At 35.4% G+C, this 21,045-nt stretch overlaps 2 protein-coding genes and 1 long non-coding RNA gene across 4 annotated transcripts; 1 reads left to right on the top strand and 2 right to left on the bottom strand.

Annotated features, from left to right (window-relative positions):
* Positions 1–6,862: 6,862 nt before the first annotated feature.
* Positions 6,863–10,671, top strand: LOC112275335 (uncharacterized). 2 transcript variants are annotated; one of them, XM_024505625.3, is made up of 3 exons: positions 6,863–7,283; positions 7,475–7,580; positions 7,905–10,671. In XM_024505625.3, the coding sequence occupies exon 3, from the start codon at positions 8,160–8,162 to the stop codon at positions 10,293–10,295; it is 2,136 nt and encodes a 711-aa protein (XP_024361393.1). In that variant the 5' UTR covers positions 6,863–7,283; positions 7,475–7,580; positions 7,905–8,159; the 3' UTR covers positions 10,296–10,671. The 2 variants fall into 2 exon arrangements, with proteins under 2 accessions (XP_024361393.1, XP_024361389.1); XM_024505621.3 differs by having other exon boundaries at positions 7,900–10,671.
* A 4,203-nt stretch (positions 10,672–14,874) lies between these two features.
* Positions 14,875–19,677, bottom strand: LOC112275061 (uncharacterized). The gene is made up of 6 exons (XM_024505014.3): positions 17,724–19,677; positions 17,051–17,440; positions 16,712–16,885; positions 16,498–16,604; positions 15,916–16,253; positions 14,875–15,734 (listed from the first exon to the last, which is right to left on the bottom strand). Exons 1-6 carry the CDS (start codon positions 18,039–18,041, stop codon positions 15,109–15,111), a joined length of 1,953 nt encoding a protein of 650 aa, XP_024360782.1. The 5' UTR covers positions 18,042–19,677; the 3' UTR covers positions 14,875–15,108.
* Positions 19,677–20,480, bottom strand: LOC149986644 (uncharacterized). The gene is made up of 2 exons (XR_016500147.1): positions 20,344–20,480; positions 19,677–20,111 (listed from the first exon to the last, which is right to left on the bottom strand). It is a non-coding gene; the product is annotated as an uncharacterized LOC149986644 (long non-coding RNA).
* Between the last annotated feature and the right edge of the window lie 565 nt (positions 20,481–21,045).

The raw sequence follows: 21,045 nt of genomic DNA, 5'->3' as shown, positions 1-21,045 counted from the left end.
ATTATATGTAGTGCTTGTAAATAATTTGTCATAACTTCTATCTCATCATTATCAACTTTTGAAAAGTTAAAATTATCAAGTTATGGATGATAATTATAATTAATATAAAAAGATATTTATTAAGTAGAAGAATATATTGTATTATTATAAGAAAATTTTACTACTAACAAAAGATTTATTCAACCATCTTGATGGTAGTTAATAGTACATCTCAACTACTACTTTAAAACTTGTTGTATGTATTACATTTGTCAATGAACTTGACGATAAAAATTAAAGTTAATTTTCTATCTATCTTTGATATCTTGAAAAAAAATCTCTAAAAACTTAATATAAACTTGGTCATTCTAACAAATATAATATCTCTAAGCAATCCATGATAGCAATAAATATTGTTAAGAAAAACTTTAATTATTTCTTCAACTGTAATAGTTTTTTTATATAATACAATATGTAACATCTTAGTGAAACAATATATTCTCACAAATATATAGTCACAAAAACTTGAGTACAGAAGGTTTGTGATAAAATCCATAAAAATAAATAAATAAATAAAAATCATAGTTTTTTTGGTATAAATAATGGTCGAAGCGGTCCATACGGTCAATGATTTAGAATATTTAATTTTAAAAAAAATTACATAATTGTACAAAGTCTTTAATTACCTTCTATATTTAATGCCACTAAAAATCTTTTGATATTAATACCAAAGTCTTGTTATCTCTAAAATATTTTACAGCTAAGAAATTATGTCTTGTTTAAAAAGTATAAAATTATATTTCACATTTTAAAACATATGAGCAATCTTTAAAATATAATAGATTATTTTTTAATCCAAATTTAGAAATATCATGAGATCTAGGTAGAGTAATTTTAAAATCAATAATAAAAAAAATTGACAACACTTTTGATTAAACTTGATTAAAATAGGTTGAATTAAGAATTAATAATGAATTTATTGCTTATAAATGAAATTATTCTAGCTTCAAAAGTTTTTTTTATTGTTAATCAAAATTTTTTTATATATATATACATAAATATATATAGATAAAATATAAAAATTTCTAAAATAATCATCTAATAAACTTTATTATTTTTTTAGTCAATAAATAATCTTAAATTCAAATCTTAAAAAAGAGATATTCCAATAAATTAAGCAGTGCTTTAAAATACGTATTGACATGAAATACTTGAGGTTCATATATTCTATATAAATTGCCATTGGACTTGAAGCACCTTCTAAATAATGGCATCATTTTGAAATGAAACTATAATTAAAAGAGGTTTTTTTTATTGTAGATCTTGTAGTTTTATTTAACTACTAAAAAAATTCTTATATAAAAAGCTATTAGGTAAAATTTGTCATCTATTCTTATTTATGATAATATACTATCCAAAGAAAAACAATTGATTCATATATTTTTATAAAAAATTCCTTAGAAAAGTCAATGTAATACAAAATTAGTGCAAAAATAAAAGTTATATTTAAAGCTTTAAATATGAATTGAACTTCTATATTCTACTTAAATTTGTCTTTACAAGTCAAACGTGTAAATAGAGTTCCAACTTGAAAAATGTTTTTGATAAAGATTCAATAATAATAGACAAATCTCAAAAAATATTGCACATTTTTTACTATTCTTTGAAATATCCAATCTATAACAGCCAAAACTTTCTTAAAATCCATTAAAAGGCCATTATTTAAAATGAGATAATCGAAGAAGTCAACTTAAATTGTGTGAAATATATACTTCTTTATTTTGACATATAATTCTATAATTTTAATTTTTATAATATAAAATATATAATTCATATTTTTCTATGTATTTAGAATAAATTAAAATATTATTTAAATAATAAATATCAAAATTATTTATAAAAAATCTCAAAAAAATTCATTTATGAGATATTTAAAAGTATCTATTATATTTGGGGATTCAAAATATATGATATTATATTCAAAATATCCTTACATAATTAAAAATATAATCTTTTATTTATTTATTTTTAAAATTTTATATCAAATTTTATATTCTTTGTGGATTTAATATTCTATAGATCTTTTATTATTCAATTAATCAAGAAATTTTAATATCAAAGATAAAAGATATCTATTTTTAATGATGATCTTATTGAATTCTTAATAATCTCTATAAATTTGATGTTATTCATCTTTTTTCTTTGTAAACAAATAAAATCTTTTATTTGACATTTTAAATGATATATGAAGTTCTTAGCCATGTTCTTATTAATGTATTCTTTGAGCATATCCAATTCATTTTGTAATAAGCTATAGATTGGTCCAAATTGCAATTTAGTTTTTCCTTGAAATTTAATTATGTAATTATAAAAAATATATTTTAAAAGAATATTTATATTTTTTTCAAAAATAAATTGATAATTATAAATATTCACTTGAAATGCCATTTAAAATATTTCTACCATTAGAAATAAGTGTGGCTTAAATTAAAAAAGATGACTTTTATTTTGCACTATGCATAAATGTTCTTGCACCTACCAATAAAGATTTGGTTATATAGGACTTATAAATTTTAAATTAATCAATAGAAGTCTAAATTTTTCTAAAGAAAAAATAAAGATTACAAAGGATCTAATCTATTTAAGAATTATATATTTTTAGTTATGATAAACCTAAAATGATTGGATTGGATGGAGATTTCATAATATTAAAAATTACTCAGCAATTATAAACATTAGTTGTTGCATCTATAAGATTAATTTAATAGGTAACATCTTCAAAAGACAATGAAAAATTATTTAGGACTTCTACATATACAAACTTAGTTTTTTTAATTAGGATTATTTCTTATTATTTAAAAAAATATTTATCTATAAAAAAAGTTGAGACTCTTAAATCTAACAAGGCAAAGATTTTGTAATTTTTTGACTTTAAAAAAAGATCTATCGTAAAGTGTAATAAAAGATCTTAGGAGGTAATATGACCTTTTATTAGGTATTTTATAAGATTTTGGCTACATGATTCTTATTTTAGCTACATGGTTGTTATAGTTGTTAGGCAAATTTTTTTTCTAACATATTTTATTCTTTAGCAACCATAATTTCAAATTTTTATTTCTGTTGTTTCTTTGAATAATGTTGAGTAGTTGCTTAGATTCTCCATAATACAAGTACAATCCTTCTTGACAATATTAAGTCTTTTCTTGCTTGATCAGAGGTTCAAAATATATTGTATCAATTTGCATAGATTTTGGCATTGATGAATAAGTTTCTAAAAACTTAAAAAATTATTGTTATGGCTTGAATTATGATTCTTCATTTAAAACTTTCTTCTTAGTATCTTTTAAAAAATTAATTATTGTATGCAATGGCTTAAGAAATAAATTATTTCAATGAACCTATTTTTGGTATTTTTAATAATGAATTTATAACATTTTTTAATTCATATCAAAATTGATTGTTAAGGGCTTGTTATTCCAATCTAAGTTATAAGAAAGGTTTAGAAATTTAGTAGCATATATAGTAGTAGAACATGATCAGTATTATTAAGTTAAGAGTTTGATTTTTGTTATTCTTTCTTAATTACTTTCTCTAAATATGGTTGTAAATACTTCTAAAGATGAATTTAAATCATAGGAGAGTTATAAATCATTTTTTTTAAAGGTACAAATTAAGAGAAAGCACTTCCAAATAAAAGTGCTTCTATAAATTTAAATTGAATAAATCTATTAAGATATTGGAAAGTATTTTATCTTAAATAGAACTTGACTTATTGTAGAGATTTTCAAAATTTTGATCTTATTCCATCAAAAAAAATTATCATACTGAGCCTTAATTCTTGCATATTTGTAGTAGTAAGTCTTTTTGGATTTAATTGTGAGGTTGGTCTATTTTCTTCTTTCAATTATACAACTTTTTGGCATAGATTTTGAACCTCATTGTTGAGTTCTTTGATAGGTGTGAAAATAATATCTTTATGATTGATGTTTGTAATACATGAAATTTATATCCTGAGAGTATTGACAAATTTGTGAAGATCTGCAATATTTATAAATTTATTTTTACTTCTTTCAAGTCTAGCATCCATAATTTTTTCTTCTATATCTATAATAGATAACTTTAAAAAAAACAAAAAATTAAATTAAAAGAAGAAGTTTCAAAATCTCTAATATTAAATAAAAAATCAGAAATAAATAAATAAATAAATAATCATCTTTTTTAAGAAAATAATCAATATTAGAAAACAAAAATATTAGTTTGAAGGTGAGTAGTCTATAAGCTTTAAAACACAACAAAAGAAGTAAAATGATCTATTTTTTAAAAATAAAATATAAATAATAAATTAGTACTTTTGTTAAATTGTCAAGGACATGAATCACAAAGAATAAAAATGTCAATACTCTTTTGTGTCACTTGAAAAAAAGTAAATATTTACTCAAAGATAATATGATATAAATACTAGAATGGCTATTGCTAAAGACTAAGAAACTACAAACTCTAAAAACTAGACTTAAAGCAAAAAGAAGTTGACGAGAGTAAATAAGACTTCACTTTTGCTTCTATACATATTATCTAACTAAGAACTATGTGGCAATGTTTTAAAGGACTTTTAACACATGTCTAACTTGACAAACATTAATTTAACTTGTAAGACAAGTTCTTTTACATGTGCAACATGTGGTCAATTTCTTGGCCAAATTTTCAATCTAACTATCACCTATAAATACATATAAAGTCAAAATTGCATTTATAAAATTTTTAAGAAGCTTCTTCACAAGATATTATGACATCTACTTAATCCTATGTATTTCTATCTAATTATTTTAATCTAAGTAAACATGTATGTCCATGACATATAATTTGGTTTCAACCTTTGTTAATAACCAATCCTCGTTAGATATCAATTTAAGATTTATTTAAATAATTTTTGTTGAAATTTTCTCATTAGTTCTATCTAAAGATCATTGTAATATTATTTTGATTAATATACCTTATTTTGCCTTGCTTATGGCCTAATAAAGTGTTTAGAAATTTAATTATAAAAGACATCATTAATATTAAAATTTCTTAATTAATTTTTTAATTTTTATCTATGTTGCAAAAGTATTTTATTACTATATTTTAAAATAAGCTTTTTTATAAAATTATATTTTTTTTTCTTTCATCTAAGAGATGTATTACAACATGACAACATTCATTTTTTTAATATTATAACCTCATTAAAATAATACATTAAATTTGTTTTAAAATAATTTCAATCTACATACATAAGTTTAATGTAAAATATTTTTTAAAAGATTAAATTTAAATAATTAAATTAAATATTGGAGAATATATTTTTATTCTTGTTTAATTTTTTTTAGAATGATAATAACAAATTATAAGTCAAAATATTAAGTCAAAATTTAATATATTAATTTTATGTATTTTATTTAAAAAATACAAAATATTTGATATTTTTTACATTATAATATTTTTTTCAATATATATGCTTAAAAAAACATGTGTCATTGGATATCACAATCTTTAATATTACCATCCATCTATTCCTTCATTTATCCTTATTTATCCATGTTCTATAAATGAGTAGGCTTCTATAAAGATAAAATTCACCTTTCTATAATGTTTCTTTCATTATTTTCTATAATGTTTCAATTTAAGACTATATTTGTTTATCTCAATAACTTTTATAGTAATAAAGTTAATTTAAATCAGTTATCATTTTAATTTTTTACATAAAAAACTAATAAAATATAAGATTTTTTTCATGATATTTCTAACTTCTATCTAACATTTATAGGTTTTTTTAATAAATAATACATACAGATAAAAAGCCAATGTAGACATTGGTCTCAATAAATAAACATTATTATTTAACAATAAGCAAAAATATTAAACCAACTAAGCTAATTATTACTAAGACTTACTAAAATTCCATCCTTATAACTTTGTTTTGTAATAAGACTTTTCTAATAAATCCATTAAAATTCTATGAAATACTTGAATAATCAAAATGACTTCAAAATCCTAATATTTTTTTATTTGAATAATTTAAAACTATACTTTAACAATTCCACCAATCAAGATCCATTGATGAAACTTGTTGCTTCTTTATGTCTTCATCTTAGATCTAAGTTGTTTTAAATAATAAACATATATAAATATGCAAATGCAAATATTATATCATATTTATACAAAAAATAGAAAATTATTTTTTATTGATCTATAGATATATATACTAATTATATCATTTTTTCAAAAAGTATAATTTGTGTCTAATTTAAAATGTTATAGATACTTGATTTATTTTATTTCAACAATAAAATAAAAATAAAATAAAAAAAATAAAAAACATTCTACAAACCGATCTTCATAATCTAATGGTCAAATTCAAAACATATACACAAATGATGTAGAAGGAACACTCTGATACAATTAGGCTACCATCAAGTCACCTTAACTGACTCATACATTGTGGAAGTTAGCATTAAATATAAACATGAATTTTTCCAAAATCACATGCATCATTGTTCTAGTATATCTCCATCACAATGAATGTGAGAAAGGAATTCTCCAGTCAGATGGATCGATTCCGCAAAAATTCTAAAAATTCGAAATGGCTCCATTAAAGTTCCTCCCCCGCCTTTCCTCGACGAAATTCAAACTTTTTAAAATTTCAAAATTTCAAGTTGCAAGGGCCTTGACAACGACGTCCGAAGCTGCCGACCGGCGATGCGTCAGGCCGCTTGACAATGGAATGCGCGTCAATGCGGCGAGGGCGGCGGCAGAATTTCGCCCCTCGAATCCAGCCGGAGAAAGTGGCGCACAGAAATCGTAAACCCTCAAACACGAAGCCCCAACTGTCACGGAATCCTCACCACGCCCCAAAGTCCTGGGAGAATTCTTCTAACGGTTTTCACAGCATCGACGCCGGCGCAAGTTGGTTTTCTAAATCCTGCAGCTGAATTAAAAACTTCCGTGATCATGTCACCCCAAGACGATGCGCAAATGCTCGTAAATCGATGAAGTCTGTCAGGGGTCAGTAGGTTCAGATTTTCGAAGTGTTCTGTGGCCGGGCGATTTCGTCTTCCCGCCTACGTGGTAGCTTCAAGAAGTGCTACAACTAGGAAGGGATTTTCCATTCAATGCGCTTGGTCGCGGGGGAAATTCCTCGCGAAAGGGCAATGGATCGGAGCCGTTTCGCGGAAGCGGTTGCTAATTATAGAGGATTGGACTGACCTGGAGATGTAGATGAAATTGAGTGTTGACATCAGTTGGGGGTGGAATGGACACAAGTCTACCGCGTGAGTGAGCCTGAGGGTTCTGTTTTTACACGTTTTGTAGGTGACACCGAGTTGCCCTTGAATTCGATTCGACGGAAGTGCATTCTCGGGCGTGTGGTGTTCTTGATTATGCAGAAGGAGCCGTTGTATGCGGAGGTGACGCAGTGGGATCAATTTGACTGGGAGTTTCTTTTTTCTTTTGCTGTGTACAGGGAGTAATAGGTTGTTTGAGATTGGCGGGTTGGAGGCGCGGGTGGTTTGTCTCGGTGGTGCTATTCGAATTGACGTAGCTGCAGCTTCGCCAGTTCTTTGGATCTGGTATTGCTCAGTGACTAGTAGCTGAGGGAGGATTGTTACTTCTGGTAGAGTTGGGAATTTGCCCTTCAGAGCCGTTTTTGGGTTTGGGAGGGGGTTTTTGGAGATACATCGGGGGTTTTGACAATGGAGGAACGTCAGGAAGTGGGAGGATGGAATGTGAATTGGGTTTGGTTGTGCTTGTTGTCCGGTTGTGTTTAGTATCACTTGGGCGCGAGTGTTGGTGCTTGGGGTGTTTTAGGCCGGTTGGTTGTTAGAAAGTTGGAGATGCGTGTTGAGAATTGATGACGTTGGATAATTTGTGTCTGTGTGGTGCTATCAGAGCAGGTCTATTTGGTGCAAGGGGTTTGAAGTGGTAGTTAGATAGGAGTTCTCATGCAGCGATATCCATTGCACATTTGCTTTGAGCATTAGCATAATGGGACATGTGGAGTATGAGACGGGTGGTGAAGAATTGTTGAATAGGAGTTGTCTGTGGAAGCAGTGGTGAGGATAAACAGTATCGCTGTATTCTAGAGCAGCACAGTTCTCGCCTCGAAGGCGGAGGATACCCCTGCCGGTGCTAACAGTGGTGAGCAAGCCATGGCTCTCAGCGAGGTCCAACTAGCTCATGATGTTGGATGGAATTGTCCAATTTTAGAAGGCGGTATTTTGCATCAAAACGGGTACAGAATATCTGGAGAGTTGCGGAGGTCAGTAGAATTTTCTGCTGGGAATAGGCGTAGCATTAAGGAAGAAGAAGATTACGTCTGCGCACTGGATGATGTAGAGAAGGTTAAAGTGGACATGCGCACTGCCTCGAAGGATCTTGGAGAAGAGGTCAGTGACGCCGCTCAGATTATTGATCGACACAACGGTGTGAGAACGGATGCGGAAAATTCGAATCTGGAAGACCATGGTCTGAGGAACAGAGTTTGGGCTTTGGAAGAAGAGAAAGGTGCACTGCACAAGGATTTGGCTGCTATGACATTGAAGGAGACAATCCTGAGAGACAAGGTTAGGGAATTCGAGTTGCAAATGGATGGTCACAGGAAGCGAGTGGAGAAAGCGGAGAGAACAATTCTAGAACTACGACAAGCGGCAGCTCAAAGTAGTAAACAATCTCGAGAAGCTGACATTGAGGTTGAAGAGCTTCGTTCGATTTGCGCTCGTAATGACGGAGAGAAACTCGACATGCAAAACAGAGTAGAAAGATTGCAACAATTGTGTATGGATCATGAGAAAAGCATTCATGGTCTCAGGCAAGGGCTGAAGAATGGTATGGATGGCAATAAAGAAGGAAAGATGAGCAGGTTGCAGAAAGAATTGCAAAGGTTGAATGATGTCGAGATCACTCTTCGTAATGAACTTGAAGCTTCTCGAGTTGAGAATGTAAACGTACGGCGAGACATCAACTACCTATTGGAGAGATTTACCAATCAACAGAGGGAGGGTACATTGAATATGAAGAAACTAGAGCAGGATTTAAGAGCTGAAATTGATTGTGACCAAGCTAAATTTGCCGAACTTCAAGATGAAAACAATCTTCTGTATGCAAAGTTGAGGCTATTGACAAGGGAGAGGCATGACACCAGAGAGGCCCTGCGATCCTCTAATGACAGAGTTTCCGGCTTAGAGGAAGAAAATCAATGCCTTCTTGAAAAGATTGCAAAGGTAGAGTGGGAACTGGAGGTTAAGCAGAAGGATATTCTGAGCTTACAATCTCAGATGGAGCGCTCCATACAGGACAGAGATTCAGCTCAGGCTGCGTTTGCGTTAAAAGAGAAGGTTTCTCCAAGAGGTGCTGCGACGATGAAGTTGAATGATAAAGAAGAGAATGAGTCTTCAAATGGTGATGTGAAGATGAAGGTGAAGGACAAAGAACTGCCGAATTCTGCACACCTGGGAAGTGAAATGCGTCAGAGTCTGCAGGCTGCGGCACAGCAACTGTACAGCATGAATGAAAGGCTGGAGGCACTGATGAATAAACTCTCCGAACGTGATTTTCAATTAGAGGAAGCTAGAGCAGTTATTGCGGGAAAGGACGATGTTGTTAATGATCTAGAGCATTCTCTCAGCAATTTAGCGAAGACAGTAGATTCTCAGAATTCACGTATCATGCGTCTCTCCAAACAGAATGAGGTCCTCACCAGGGAATCCCAGTCACAGTGTAAGCAGATAGAGGACTTTCAGACTCAGATTACAACTGCGTTGGGCTCTAAAACCAAAGCAGATCAAGAGCTGGACGTAACAAGAACACAATTGGAGGAATATGAGAAGCAGTTGGAATCACAGAGTTTGACATGTCAGCTGCTACAAGGGAGAGTGGACGCATTAGAGGTAAAGCTCCAGCATTGTCAGCCACAGATTACAAGTCTTCTGCAACAGAGGGATGCATTAGAGTTAGAGAGGGAAAATTTACACCATTCCCTTGCTAACGTCACTCTTCGAGTCACAGAATTTGAGCATCGGTTGGATGATAGAGAAGAGGTGGTAAAAGTACAGGAGACAACCCTGCAGAAACTAATGAAAGAGATGGATCATGGCTGTAAAGAATTAATTCTTGTCAAACAAGAAAGAGATGAAATGCAAAAGGATGCAGAGGCTATGAGCAGGGAAGCATTGCGAACAAGTATGGAGGTGGAAGTCTTACGTCGACGGATTCACCAGCTTGATGAAGACGTACTGCTTCGAGATGGTCAGATTTGTATACTTCGCGGCGGTCTAGAAGACTCGTAGCGAACTCCTTCCATTGAACGGTTCTGGGCACAACCAGAAAGTGTAAATACTCCAACTCTTGCTTGAGCGTTTATCAGCTCCTCTGCTTTCTACACTATAGCTTCAGACCTTATTCATAATTAATGAATATGACTGTGTTAACCATTACATTCTTCAAATGGCGATGGTTACCCTACAGAATTGGTGGATACCCTACGGAATATAATGTAGGGTATCTCCAGAATTGGTGGATTAACAACTAGCCTTTGTTCAGTTATCTGGATTCTGCGTTGATACGTTGTAGGCAGGAACACACAGGACTTCTGCCTGTTGAATGGTGGAGAATTCATTTGAGTATTCCATTTTGAATACACTTGGTTATGTTGAGACCAGAGAACGTGTCACCGTCTACCATTGCCCATCTGTGTGTTGCTGAAGTACTAGTCATTTCGAGCCAGTTACGTGGGTTTCTGTATGGTAGATTCTCTCTGGATCGTTAACATGAGATGTTGAGTTGGCGTCACCTTGTATCTACGATGATTTTTGAGCTGAAATTGAATTTGCGAGCTTGGTATCCTACGTTGCCTAGCATCTCTGACTTAGATAGAGTGACCCATGGATTATGTCTAGCTCCTGTGTTGTGATGATTGAATTTTGAGGGTAGTCTATGTAACCTATTAGCTCACGTATCGAAATCTGAGTGGCTTGATTTGGTTTCAGAAACATCTTCATGAATAGCGTGTTGCACGTAATTCATCTTCTTTTTTCAGGATCTTTTTGGTCTGCATCCATGCTTAAAGGGCCGTACCTCCTGAGCAACAGGTTGCAACTCTCAGCTGTCTGTGTCCTGTGCCTATCAGGTCATAAGCAAGATGCGCGTCTGGTGGCCCTTCACCAGATGCTGGAAGGCTTCGTCGTGCATGATTGAGATTTTAAGACTCCGGACAGTTTCCAGTTAAAAATCTAGCTTCTTGTGCTGCACCGAAACACCGATTCGGACAAACCAGGCTTTAACGCAGTACTACTCTAGAAATCCTCTCGTACCACCTCATCAAATTACTACGAAACACCCAACGCACTCGCACTCCTCCGAAACGCGTATTACTGCGCAATTTGATGGAAATGATGGATTATAGTCTCTGATCAAACTGCAGCTCCCCATCAAGAGAGTGACATTGCAACGTAACATCCGAGAATTAGCGAGATTATATCCCCATTAATTTCAATGTGAAGTCTTTGTTGTGAAGCTCGAGATCAGACTCAAGCATCTTCAACTCTGATTTCCCACTCCTACCCAAATGGAAAAATTGTCAATGCCCTCTAGATTCGCCTCGGATATTCAGATACGAAGTCCAACACTGTACCGTGGGACTGAAAGCCGTGCAAGATATTTCCAGTGACCAGCCAATTTTGCCCAAGCTTGATTAGGATTTGTATATATGACTTGTCAAACTTGCTTTGTTTGACGGAACAATGCTATGCCATGACGATTCGATGTGCCTCAACGTTTGTGACGCTGCACTATTAAGAAAAATCTGCCCAGAACATTGTTATTCGCATGCGGCCAGAATGCTTCATGAAAGAACAAAATTCAAAAACAGGACAAGAGCTAGATACTTGCAGTTTCGAAGCGTTTTGGAGTGAGACCATCACCTCAGCACGATGTCTGACCAAATCTGTGGCTACAATTCAGGTAAACCCTAAACCATAGCACAGATGGTGTTCAAAATTACCAAATCAAACAAGTTTCTTAAGAAGTGTGTTTTTTAAGAATTGCCAAAGCTGGATTTCTTTGGGATTGGCTACCTAGGGGATCAGCTTCAGCTAAATCATCCAACCCACCTGCTTGGTGATGGCCACAATGCACAATTAGGGCAAGACCGAGATAGTTTGAAACTAGTTTAGAGTGCTAGGAATTCACCCCTTCAGGCTATCTCCATTGATGCTGTGAATGAGTTGGTGCTGAAGATAGAAGGGGCCAACACAGTGGAGGCAGAAACCATGACACTCACAAATGAAAATGAAGCAATATATATATATATATATATATATATGAAAATGAAGCAAACATATCAGAACAATAAATCAATTGTATAAATCAAAGGAGACAAAAATCATCTCTAATTGGTTACATGTCTTATTTCTCATTGTTTTCATCAAAAGTGAAGTAATAACTCAACTTTTGATCAATCATAGATCAAAATCTTCACGTTGCTTTAGATTGCCAAGAATAGCATTGCAAGATCACTAAGCATAGGGTTTAGAAGCACCACAATGTGGAACATGGAACATAGAAGACCAGCATGCAACATGGAGTTTCACATCATATGAAGCTTCAAATAAAAGATTAATTTACAACACATAGTTTATAATGTGTTTTTTGTGACCAACTGCACACATTTCTGCTAGTATATATGTAGAGAGATGGGATTGGCTTGAAAAATAAATTACAAGGAGATGAATCAAGGACATAAATAAGTCCTGTCATTGATCAAATGGAGTTATTGTTGTGATGCTATCCTTGAATTAAAATGCCAATCAAGTACATGTTGCATGACTTTGAACGTATTGTAAATTCACTATAATATGGACTTACAATGACAATTCTTTAGAACATAAATTAAAATAAATATGGAATAATAAACTACTGTGTGTTTTTATTTAAGAATGAAATTGGTGTAATATATAACCTAATATATTAGATTATTATATAATATATATCTGAAATCCACTATAATTATAAATATATATATATATATATATATATACACATATATTATCAGATAATTTTATATCAAATTATATTTGAAATAATATTTGATCAGAAATACATATAATATATATTATTATATAATATATATCTGAAAAATTATATGAAATCCACTATAATTTTATATTTTTTTATATTTATATTATAGAACTATTTTATTTTTGGATATTATCCATTATATGATTAATTATAAAACAAATTGGTACTTTATTTTTAAGAAGTATCTTAATACAAAATCACAAGATACAAACAAAATATATAAGAACTAGGATTTAAAATAATTATAAAATAAATTGAGTTATATAATTATAGGTGTGCCAATTGTCTTTTTAAAGAAAAAATGTGGATTCTTCCTGATGTATACAGATTATTGTGGATTGACTCACTTTGATGATAATTAAAAATAATATTACAGAGATTTAAATAACTTAATCTCTATTTATGAAATAATAAATTAGATGCAAAAACTTCAAAATTATCCACATGTGCACAAAAAAACAATTCACATTCAAAACACATGATACATTGATACCATTTTCATTCAAATGAAAGCAGTTCGATCAATATTTGATGAAGAATAAAACAAATGTTTCTGTTACAATGTTAACACAATCAAAAACTAATGCAAGTACATAACTGGTATTCATTTCTATTTTGGCAATAAATCAACAATGGCTGCATGCATGAATGATAATTTGATGTTTTGAAGTTGGATGCATGTGAAGAGCATACAAGCCATGTGACTAAACACATGCATATCGTTCACATCAAAAATAATTATTATACTATATTTACATTTCAATCTTCTTCTAGTTAAATATGCTGATTATAATGAATTATTATTTTTTTCGTTCTTTTTTTGCAACAATAATTTAATGGATAAAGAATAATAAATGGATAACCATGTACCCAATCACAGCCTTCTTATAGCCACCAAGTCAGGTTTGGCACCATTCAAGCCCATCAAAATTGGATGGAACTTCTACCAATCCAGGTGAGTGTCACTAGATTGCCTCAAGAAGAGTGACGTTCCTTGAGAATATTCTTAAAATATTCTTAAAATCTTTGAAGACCTTGACTTTGATTCCCAATCAGAGGCAGCTATCGATGCATGTATGGAATAATGGAACTTTGAATAGTTCCAAGGTGATTCCCTTTGTGAGCCTCCTCACACTTGTCTGGTGATATTTGTGGCAAATTTAAAGGGGACACAGCTTATTCTATGATATTGTTCTCTTGTTGAGATTCCGCATGCTTGCTCAATGATTCACATGCTTAAGCTAACTTGGTAATTTTTTAGATAAGTTTTTTTTCTCACTGTGAAACCCAATTCACAATTGAAGCATCCATGGGAAAAAAAAAAAAAAAAAAAAAAAAAAGGTGCAGAAAGTAAGAATCTTGTGTATGTTTGCTGCCCCAGAGCTTGAGAAACAATGATACAGAGTTGTTCTGGTTCATGATCCAGCAGTTTCCACACATGCTGGCTGCCTATTATCATTGCAAAATACCATCTCATCACCAATTTTTTTACTTAGACATGGCACCAACAGCAACAAGCCGCACTGTGGGTTAATCTGAAGCATGTAGAGAGGTTAAAGAGAAGCATTCAATTGATTGTGGGAAGTTGCACCTGCATGATGCAAATCCATTTCATTATCAAGTTTGTGGGATAAGAATTGAAGAGCAGTAACAGTGAGTATACAGTCGAAAGAGGGAACCTGGTCGGCTTTGACCACATTGACCAGGGCGACATCAGAACATATTCTAGAGGTAAATAAAACCAAGAAACTAAATGTTCTCCTACGGTTTCTGCAACAGCAGGATCAAATATTACATAACCTATAAGGTGTTTTGATCATAATGGAAAAGAATACATCAAACCGCACTCCATGCAAGTGATGGAGCAAACGGGAGCTGGACTATGAAGCGGAAAATCAGTCGCACACAGATCGGTGTTTGACGCTAACAGAACTTCTACAATGCTCCAATTTACAAGTTATCTGCTGGACTGGTTGAAGACGCATATCTAATCCAAGAGTACACACCAGCTTAACTAAACATCCTTCACTGGATACCCATGAATCTCGACATCGGCCCCTGGGAGACGGACTCAAAAAGTTGGGGCAACGAGGCCACACGGGGTAGATTCATAAGCAATTCTCCTGTGGAGGGATTTTTGTTGAGGCACTGACCGACTGAGTTGAATGAGGGTTCCAACATATTGGTACATTTTGATAACCTACTATTAGTGTCAAAATTGCTGTCAGCCTGCCCATTGTCAGTGCCCATGCTTCGTTCGGAATTCGTAGTGTAATACCCAGGATTTTCATTTAAAACAGAAAAACCATCAAAACCGGGCTGTGAAAGGGGCCCAGCCTGAAAGTCTCTAGCTATGGCAGCTTGCATAGTGCCCACTCGGGCGGCAAGGAGGATTGCTTGCTCGTTTGAAAGCGAAACGGATGAGTCTCCGAGCAACAAATGCGCAATCTCATCCAAGAATTGTCTGTTTGCAGCTGACCCGCCGGCATTCCCAGAATAAAGATTCATTGATGACTTCATGTCTTGTAAATCGTAGCCAATTGCAGTAGAGTACCCAGAATCGACTGGGTAGGGACTGTAGCTTCCCAAATCCCCATAAAACTCCCCGCTATCACTGTCGCCGCCCTCCTCGCGTCTGCGAACTTCCATAACTGCAACGTGAAGAAGTTTGCAAATTAGTCGGTAATTTTTTAATATCACCAGTAGCAATAATCTTGAACAAGAATCACGTTCAAAAATAGTATACAGATTGGTGCTAGAAATACAACTGCAGAAAACATGCAGTGCATAAAAAAAGATTAAAGACAAACATGAGTATTAGCAGACGCCTACCAGAGCTTGGGGAAGATGTCTCATTGTTACGGTTCAAGAAATCAGACTCCAATTCGGGAACAACAGAAGGACATCCTGTCCTGGCTTGCAAATGCGAATATGGAGACAAGGGAGAGTCTGGTCTGTTATTGAAAGCATCGTACACATGTGCCATTGCATTCCGAGGCTTCGTCTGCTGCAGAACTGATTGACCTTCTAAGGCAGATTCACTTGAATCATAACGAGGACCTGAACCTGACAGAGTTCCGTCAACAAGCGCCTTCAGCCGAGGATCGCACTGGACAAGTTTCTCATAATGTCTGTTCAAGACACCTTCAGGAAACTGCAAGTAGTGAACCCTGTCACAAGAAAAAAGGAAAAAAAAAAAAAAAAAAAAAAAAAAAAAGGATCAGCATTTTATGATATCTGGGCCCAATACCGACACAAGTTTCCATATCTATCACCTAGCTAAAACCAGAAAGGAGCTCCATCCAGTGACATCTCGACGTATCTACGTGAGACGACGTGCAACTAATTTATCAACCACCAACATTTTTACATGCGAACAAAAATCCCAACGGCAAAGTAAAGAAAAGTGCTCACTTGCAAATACTTGCTTGGCCCCCAGTAAAATCGGTGGTAGCCTGCCATAAAGTGTGCTTCCTTGGCTGAGGATTCGTCTCTTTGAAGAACAAAGGCGGACGAGAAATCTGAAAACAGTCACCAACTATTATGAGATAATGATGTCCATGTACAATAAATACTAAACCAATCAAAGACGCATAATTCGAATCAGAACTGCAACAAACAACCGTACCTCGATCTCGAGAGATCCAGGAAGATTATCAGGACAAATAGCCTTCATCGCCGAGATATCAGACCACTGTATTTCAATCTTGCTTTTGAGTCCACTATCCAGCACCTCCCAAACAAGCTTGCGCTTGGCATAGTAGCATTTGGCCACTAGATCGCCTTCGTATCTGGATGCACGCTGATATACAAAAGTACAACACCGCTTATCAATAAATTCAAATAAAATACTCCTGTCACGAATCTTCAGGATACACAAACAGAAACTCGGCTTTAACGGTGCAGCATAATTTCAATCGCCATAAAGACCTGAAAATGAACAAAGAAACATGTCGCAGGAACCTACCTCCCAGGTTCCAATTTTAAGAGTTGATGCTGGAAAATTAGAAGCCTTCAGTTTATCTTGAGCAGTAGAGCCAGTTGGAGCTAAACACTTCACAATCCTCGATTTCCCAAAGCCTTGGGCAGAGTTTTCAGATTCAGTAGCTTGCGCAGTAGCACTATGTTGGAGTTGAAAAGAGATAAGGTCCAAGAGCGAGGGAGTTTTCTTCAGCGTCAAACCCAAGGGACTGGGCTCTTCGAGTGGGTTACATGGGGCTTGAGCAACAGAAAGAGGCGTAGGAGGAAGCATAGAACTGCTTTTCCTCAGAACGGATAGTTGCGGATACCTAGTTGGGAGAGGAGATCCACCTTCACTATCATGTTCGAATGTAGTTGATGGAAAACGACAAGAGCTCTGCGGCAGAGATGAAAAAGCCAAAATGTTAACCATGATCATTTAGAAAATTGAAGGTCCTATATACTTACTGTGTGTTACATTAGTTCTTCAACATGATCCATCCAAGCATCTAAAAAATGTGCACGCGCACGCGCACATGTCAACACACACATATACACACGCACAAGCACAAGCACACACGTAAAAATTAAAACACAATATGTGAATCACACGAACCAAAATGCAGCCAAAAAATTATTCGGAAGCAAGTCTTAAACAGAGGCAATTAATCAATACTCACCTGTAATACTGGCGAAGAACCAGTGTCATGGAGCTTAGTTCGTTTCCGACCATGCATGTAGATATCATAATCCGCAGCTTCTCCTTCGGCTTTACGATACAGCTGTGGCTCTGGCTTCGGGAGAGTGAGTACGGGAGGAAGAGTGGATGAGGTCACTTGAGCAACACGGGGACCATCTGTCCGGTTGCCTCCGTCATTCATCGTCAATCCTACACTGTAGATTTGCCTTCCCGGTAAAGGAGTGAAACCTCCAACTGCGACAGTTGAGCCAGGGTGTTCACTCTTCGTACGAGCTACAGGGGCCACATATGCCATCATTCTTCGAAAGACCTGTTACCTCGTCTTCTAAATTAAATAGCTTTTTCTCTCTCTTAACTTCTTGTAATGAAAAACAGCCTCAAACCAAGAGCCCAGAACTGCCCCTCCAACTGAAAAGCTAGTCCTCGCAATTGGGATGTTCGGTGATATGTTCGTGCCTGTTGCAGCAGCACTTGGTTACCAAGTGTTGTTTATTCGCTGGCACGCACTGCTAGCGAAAAAGATCTTCTACTCCTTCAACAAGAATTAACCAGATTCGGCGACGTGAGTCTAGAGGTCCACGCAGCATGGCCTCCTAAGCTGAGAAAAAGGGATGTTTCTTGAAGAAGTCACGAGCACAGCTTGAAATCGGCTTTAGTTCACCGAAAATCGATGGCACAAGCAAGCATGTTCTCTTTCAATTGATGAAAGGAAGAAGAATGAGGAGAAGAAGAGCTCAAAGATCACAAAAGAACTTGAGCTGACGAAACAAAAAGTTCAAGGTACTTTGAAAATTTGAAGCCCGAATAGAGCGACAGCAAGAAGGAGCAACTAAATCAGTCAGTATGATTTTAAATGAGAGAGTAAAAATAAAAAAAAATAAAAAATGTAAAAAACGGAACAAGCTTCTAAGCAGAAGATACTCGATAACAGTAAGGAAGTTATAGGTGGGAGCAAGGAATAACTATCTGAAGTATTAACTCTGTGAGTGCTAAAAGTACGGAACTTCACGATAGCCGTCCCAGACCCACAGAAAGGACCTTGATAAATGGGGAGACAAGGCGTGTAGCTAAGAATATAACTCAAATCGATAACAGAGGACAAGAGTGTCGAGTGTAGCAGACTAGCACACGACAACAAGTACAAACTTCTACGTAATTTGCGGGTACAAACAACCTTGAAACTGCAGGTAATTCCACGGGCATCAAGACAGGCTCACATCAAAGCATAAATTGAGAAGGAATCTCAAAGCACTCGTAGAACACCCGGACTGCCTATTGCTGTTGAAGCTAATTGTTACTATCCCAGCACAAACTATGATTCCACAGTCTGGAAGCCACAGCATCACAACACGGCCAGCCTGGAAAGCACGTCCAAAAATCTCCACGAACAAACGTCGCAACGTCGCAATTGAAATCCACAGACTCGAACCAGCACCAACAAACCAGAACCTAGTCACACCACAACTCTCAAATCTCACCAAATCCGAGACCAACCACTCAGGCCACAAAACAAAACAGTCTGGACTAACGCAGAGGAGGTACTCAACTCGAATCTCTCTCACAACCTCCACGACGGCAGCGATACATCAACCTCAACAACTAACCGATCGAAACGGTACCGCTCTCAGCACCACGGCGACGGAGCGCAGGCAACAGAAACCACAGTGAGGACGGCACGGAGAAAGGGGCAGAAGAGGGAGAAAGCTGTGTAGCACAGCAATTGCACGCGAATAATTCAAACAATCGGCGACAAGAGAGAGTAATCAAGAAGTTCACAGAACGGCGTGCACGAGGAGAATCGACGCAGCCCTCAGGGACAAAAGAAAAAACTAAAGAAGGCGAGAACGGGATCGATCAATCGCAGCAACGCAAGAGCATCACAGAGAGAGAGGGGTCGAGATCAAGATGGAGCAAGGGAGCGAGAGACGACGGGGGGTTGGAAAAGATCGCACTGCCTGCGCTCATCCCTATTTGTAGGTGGAGGGGCAGAGCCCCCCTTGTCCCCATACCCTTCTCAAAGGATGCTGCTGCGGGCATAGCCAGCCAGGCCCCATGACCCTCCTACACGTCCACTAGCCCAGTTCCGAGTAAAACTCCCTCACTGACCTGGCAGGCCACACCACGATTCCACTCGGAACATGCGACTGCCTCCCCCCGCCATGTAGCTTCATTGGCTGCTGGCCTTCCCAAGAGGCTCTCTTCTCTCTGCCCACAGTGCTCGCTGGGAATCGTCGGGCCGTATCACCGCACCTGTCCCACCAGCTCACCCGATTCTTCCCTATCAGCGCGGGCCCCCGGGGACAGGTCACCCGGTTTCTACCCATCTCCGCTGCGCTGGCACCCGGTTGTCGTGTCGCAGGCCGACCAACTGGGGACCAGCACCGGGGACACTATTATTCCATTGTCCCAGAGTCCTCATCTCTACTCACAAGTTAAGACTAAGTTGAGTCATTAAGTCACTAAGTCACTAGTTAAGTCACTAAGTTACCAGTTAAGCCAATGAAATGTTCGAGTCATCTCAGTATAAAAAAAAGTGCCACGTAAGATTCTACAGAAAATTCTACTTCATGTGTAACACAAGTTTTTTAAAACAATATTACCCTTTCATCAGGGGTAGTCGCCCTTTCTTAACATTGAACTGAATAGAATTCAGGGTGGCCCATGGTTTAGGAAGGATTGAAAGAGAAGAAAAAAAAGGGCACCAGTAATCAATAACAAACAGTTAGAGAGTTGGGTCTTTTCATTGAGGGCAGTTGAGCATTTTACTGTGACTTTTTGTCTCCACTCTACTCTTGAAAACCCTGCACGACATCACGAATGGTTGAAGCTCCTTCAGAGGCACTTTGTTTTTTTTATTATTATTATTCCAACTAAAGAGCCTTCACAATTCCTTTGTTGGGTCTTTGTTTCAAGCAAGTTGTTTGTACTGCAACCACAACTGAACCATCCAAGAGTGGAGGCCTAGACTCATGTGTTATAAACTTTGGCATCCTTGTGCAAAAACTGTTTCACAGATTGGCTCCCTTGGAAAGAAGCCAATTTAAGCACATGTAGTGAAGTTTCTTGACTTTTTATTGGCAATATAATGTGAATACTATTTTAATTCTAAATTTTAAATTTTTTTCTAAAACTCCTCCTTGTATTGTTTCAAAATCCACCTACATTTACACACACTGAGATGATAATGTTACAAACATGAAAATAAGATACTGTTGGAATAATTTCATACGTTCAAAATGTTGATGTGATACGTCATAAGAACTCTAAAAACCAAATACTTATTGTGTAGTTTGATTGGTTTA

Source organism: Physcomitrium patens, chromosome 22, assembly GCF_059467195.1.
Source record: "Physcomitrium patens ecotype Gransden chromosome 22, ASM5946719v1, whole genome shotgun sequence".
NCBI lineage: Eukaryota > Viridiplantae > Streptophyta > Bryopsida > Funariales > Funariaceae > Physcomitrium > Physcomitrium patens.
This window is presented reverse-complemented; position numbering and strand designations above follow the sequence as displayed.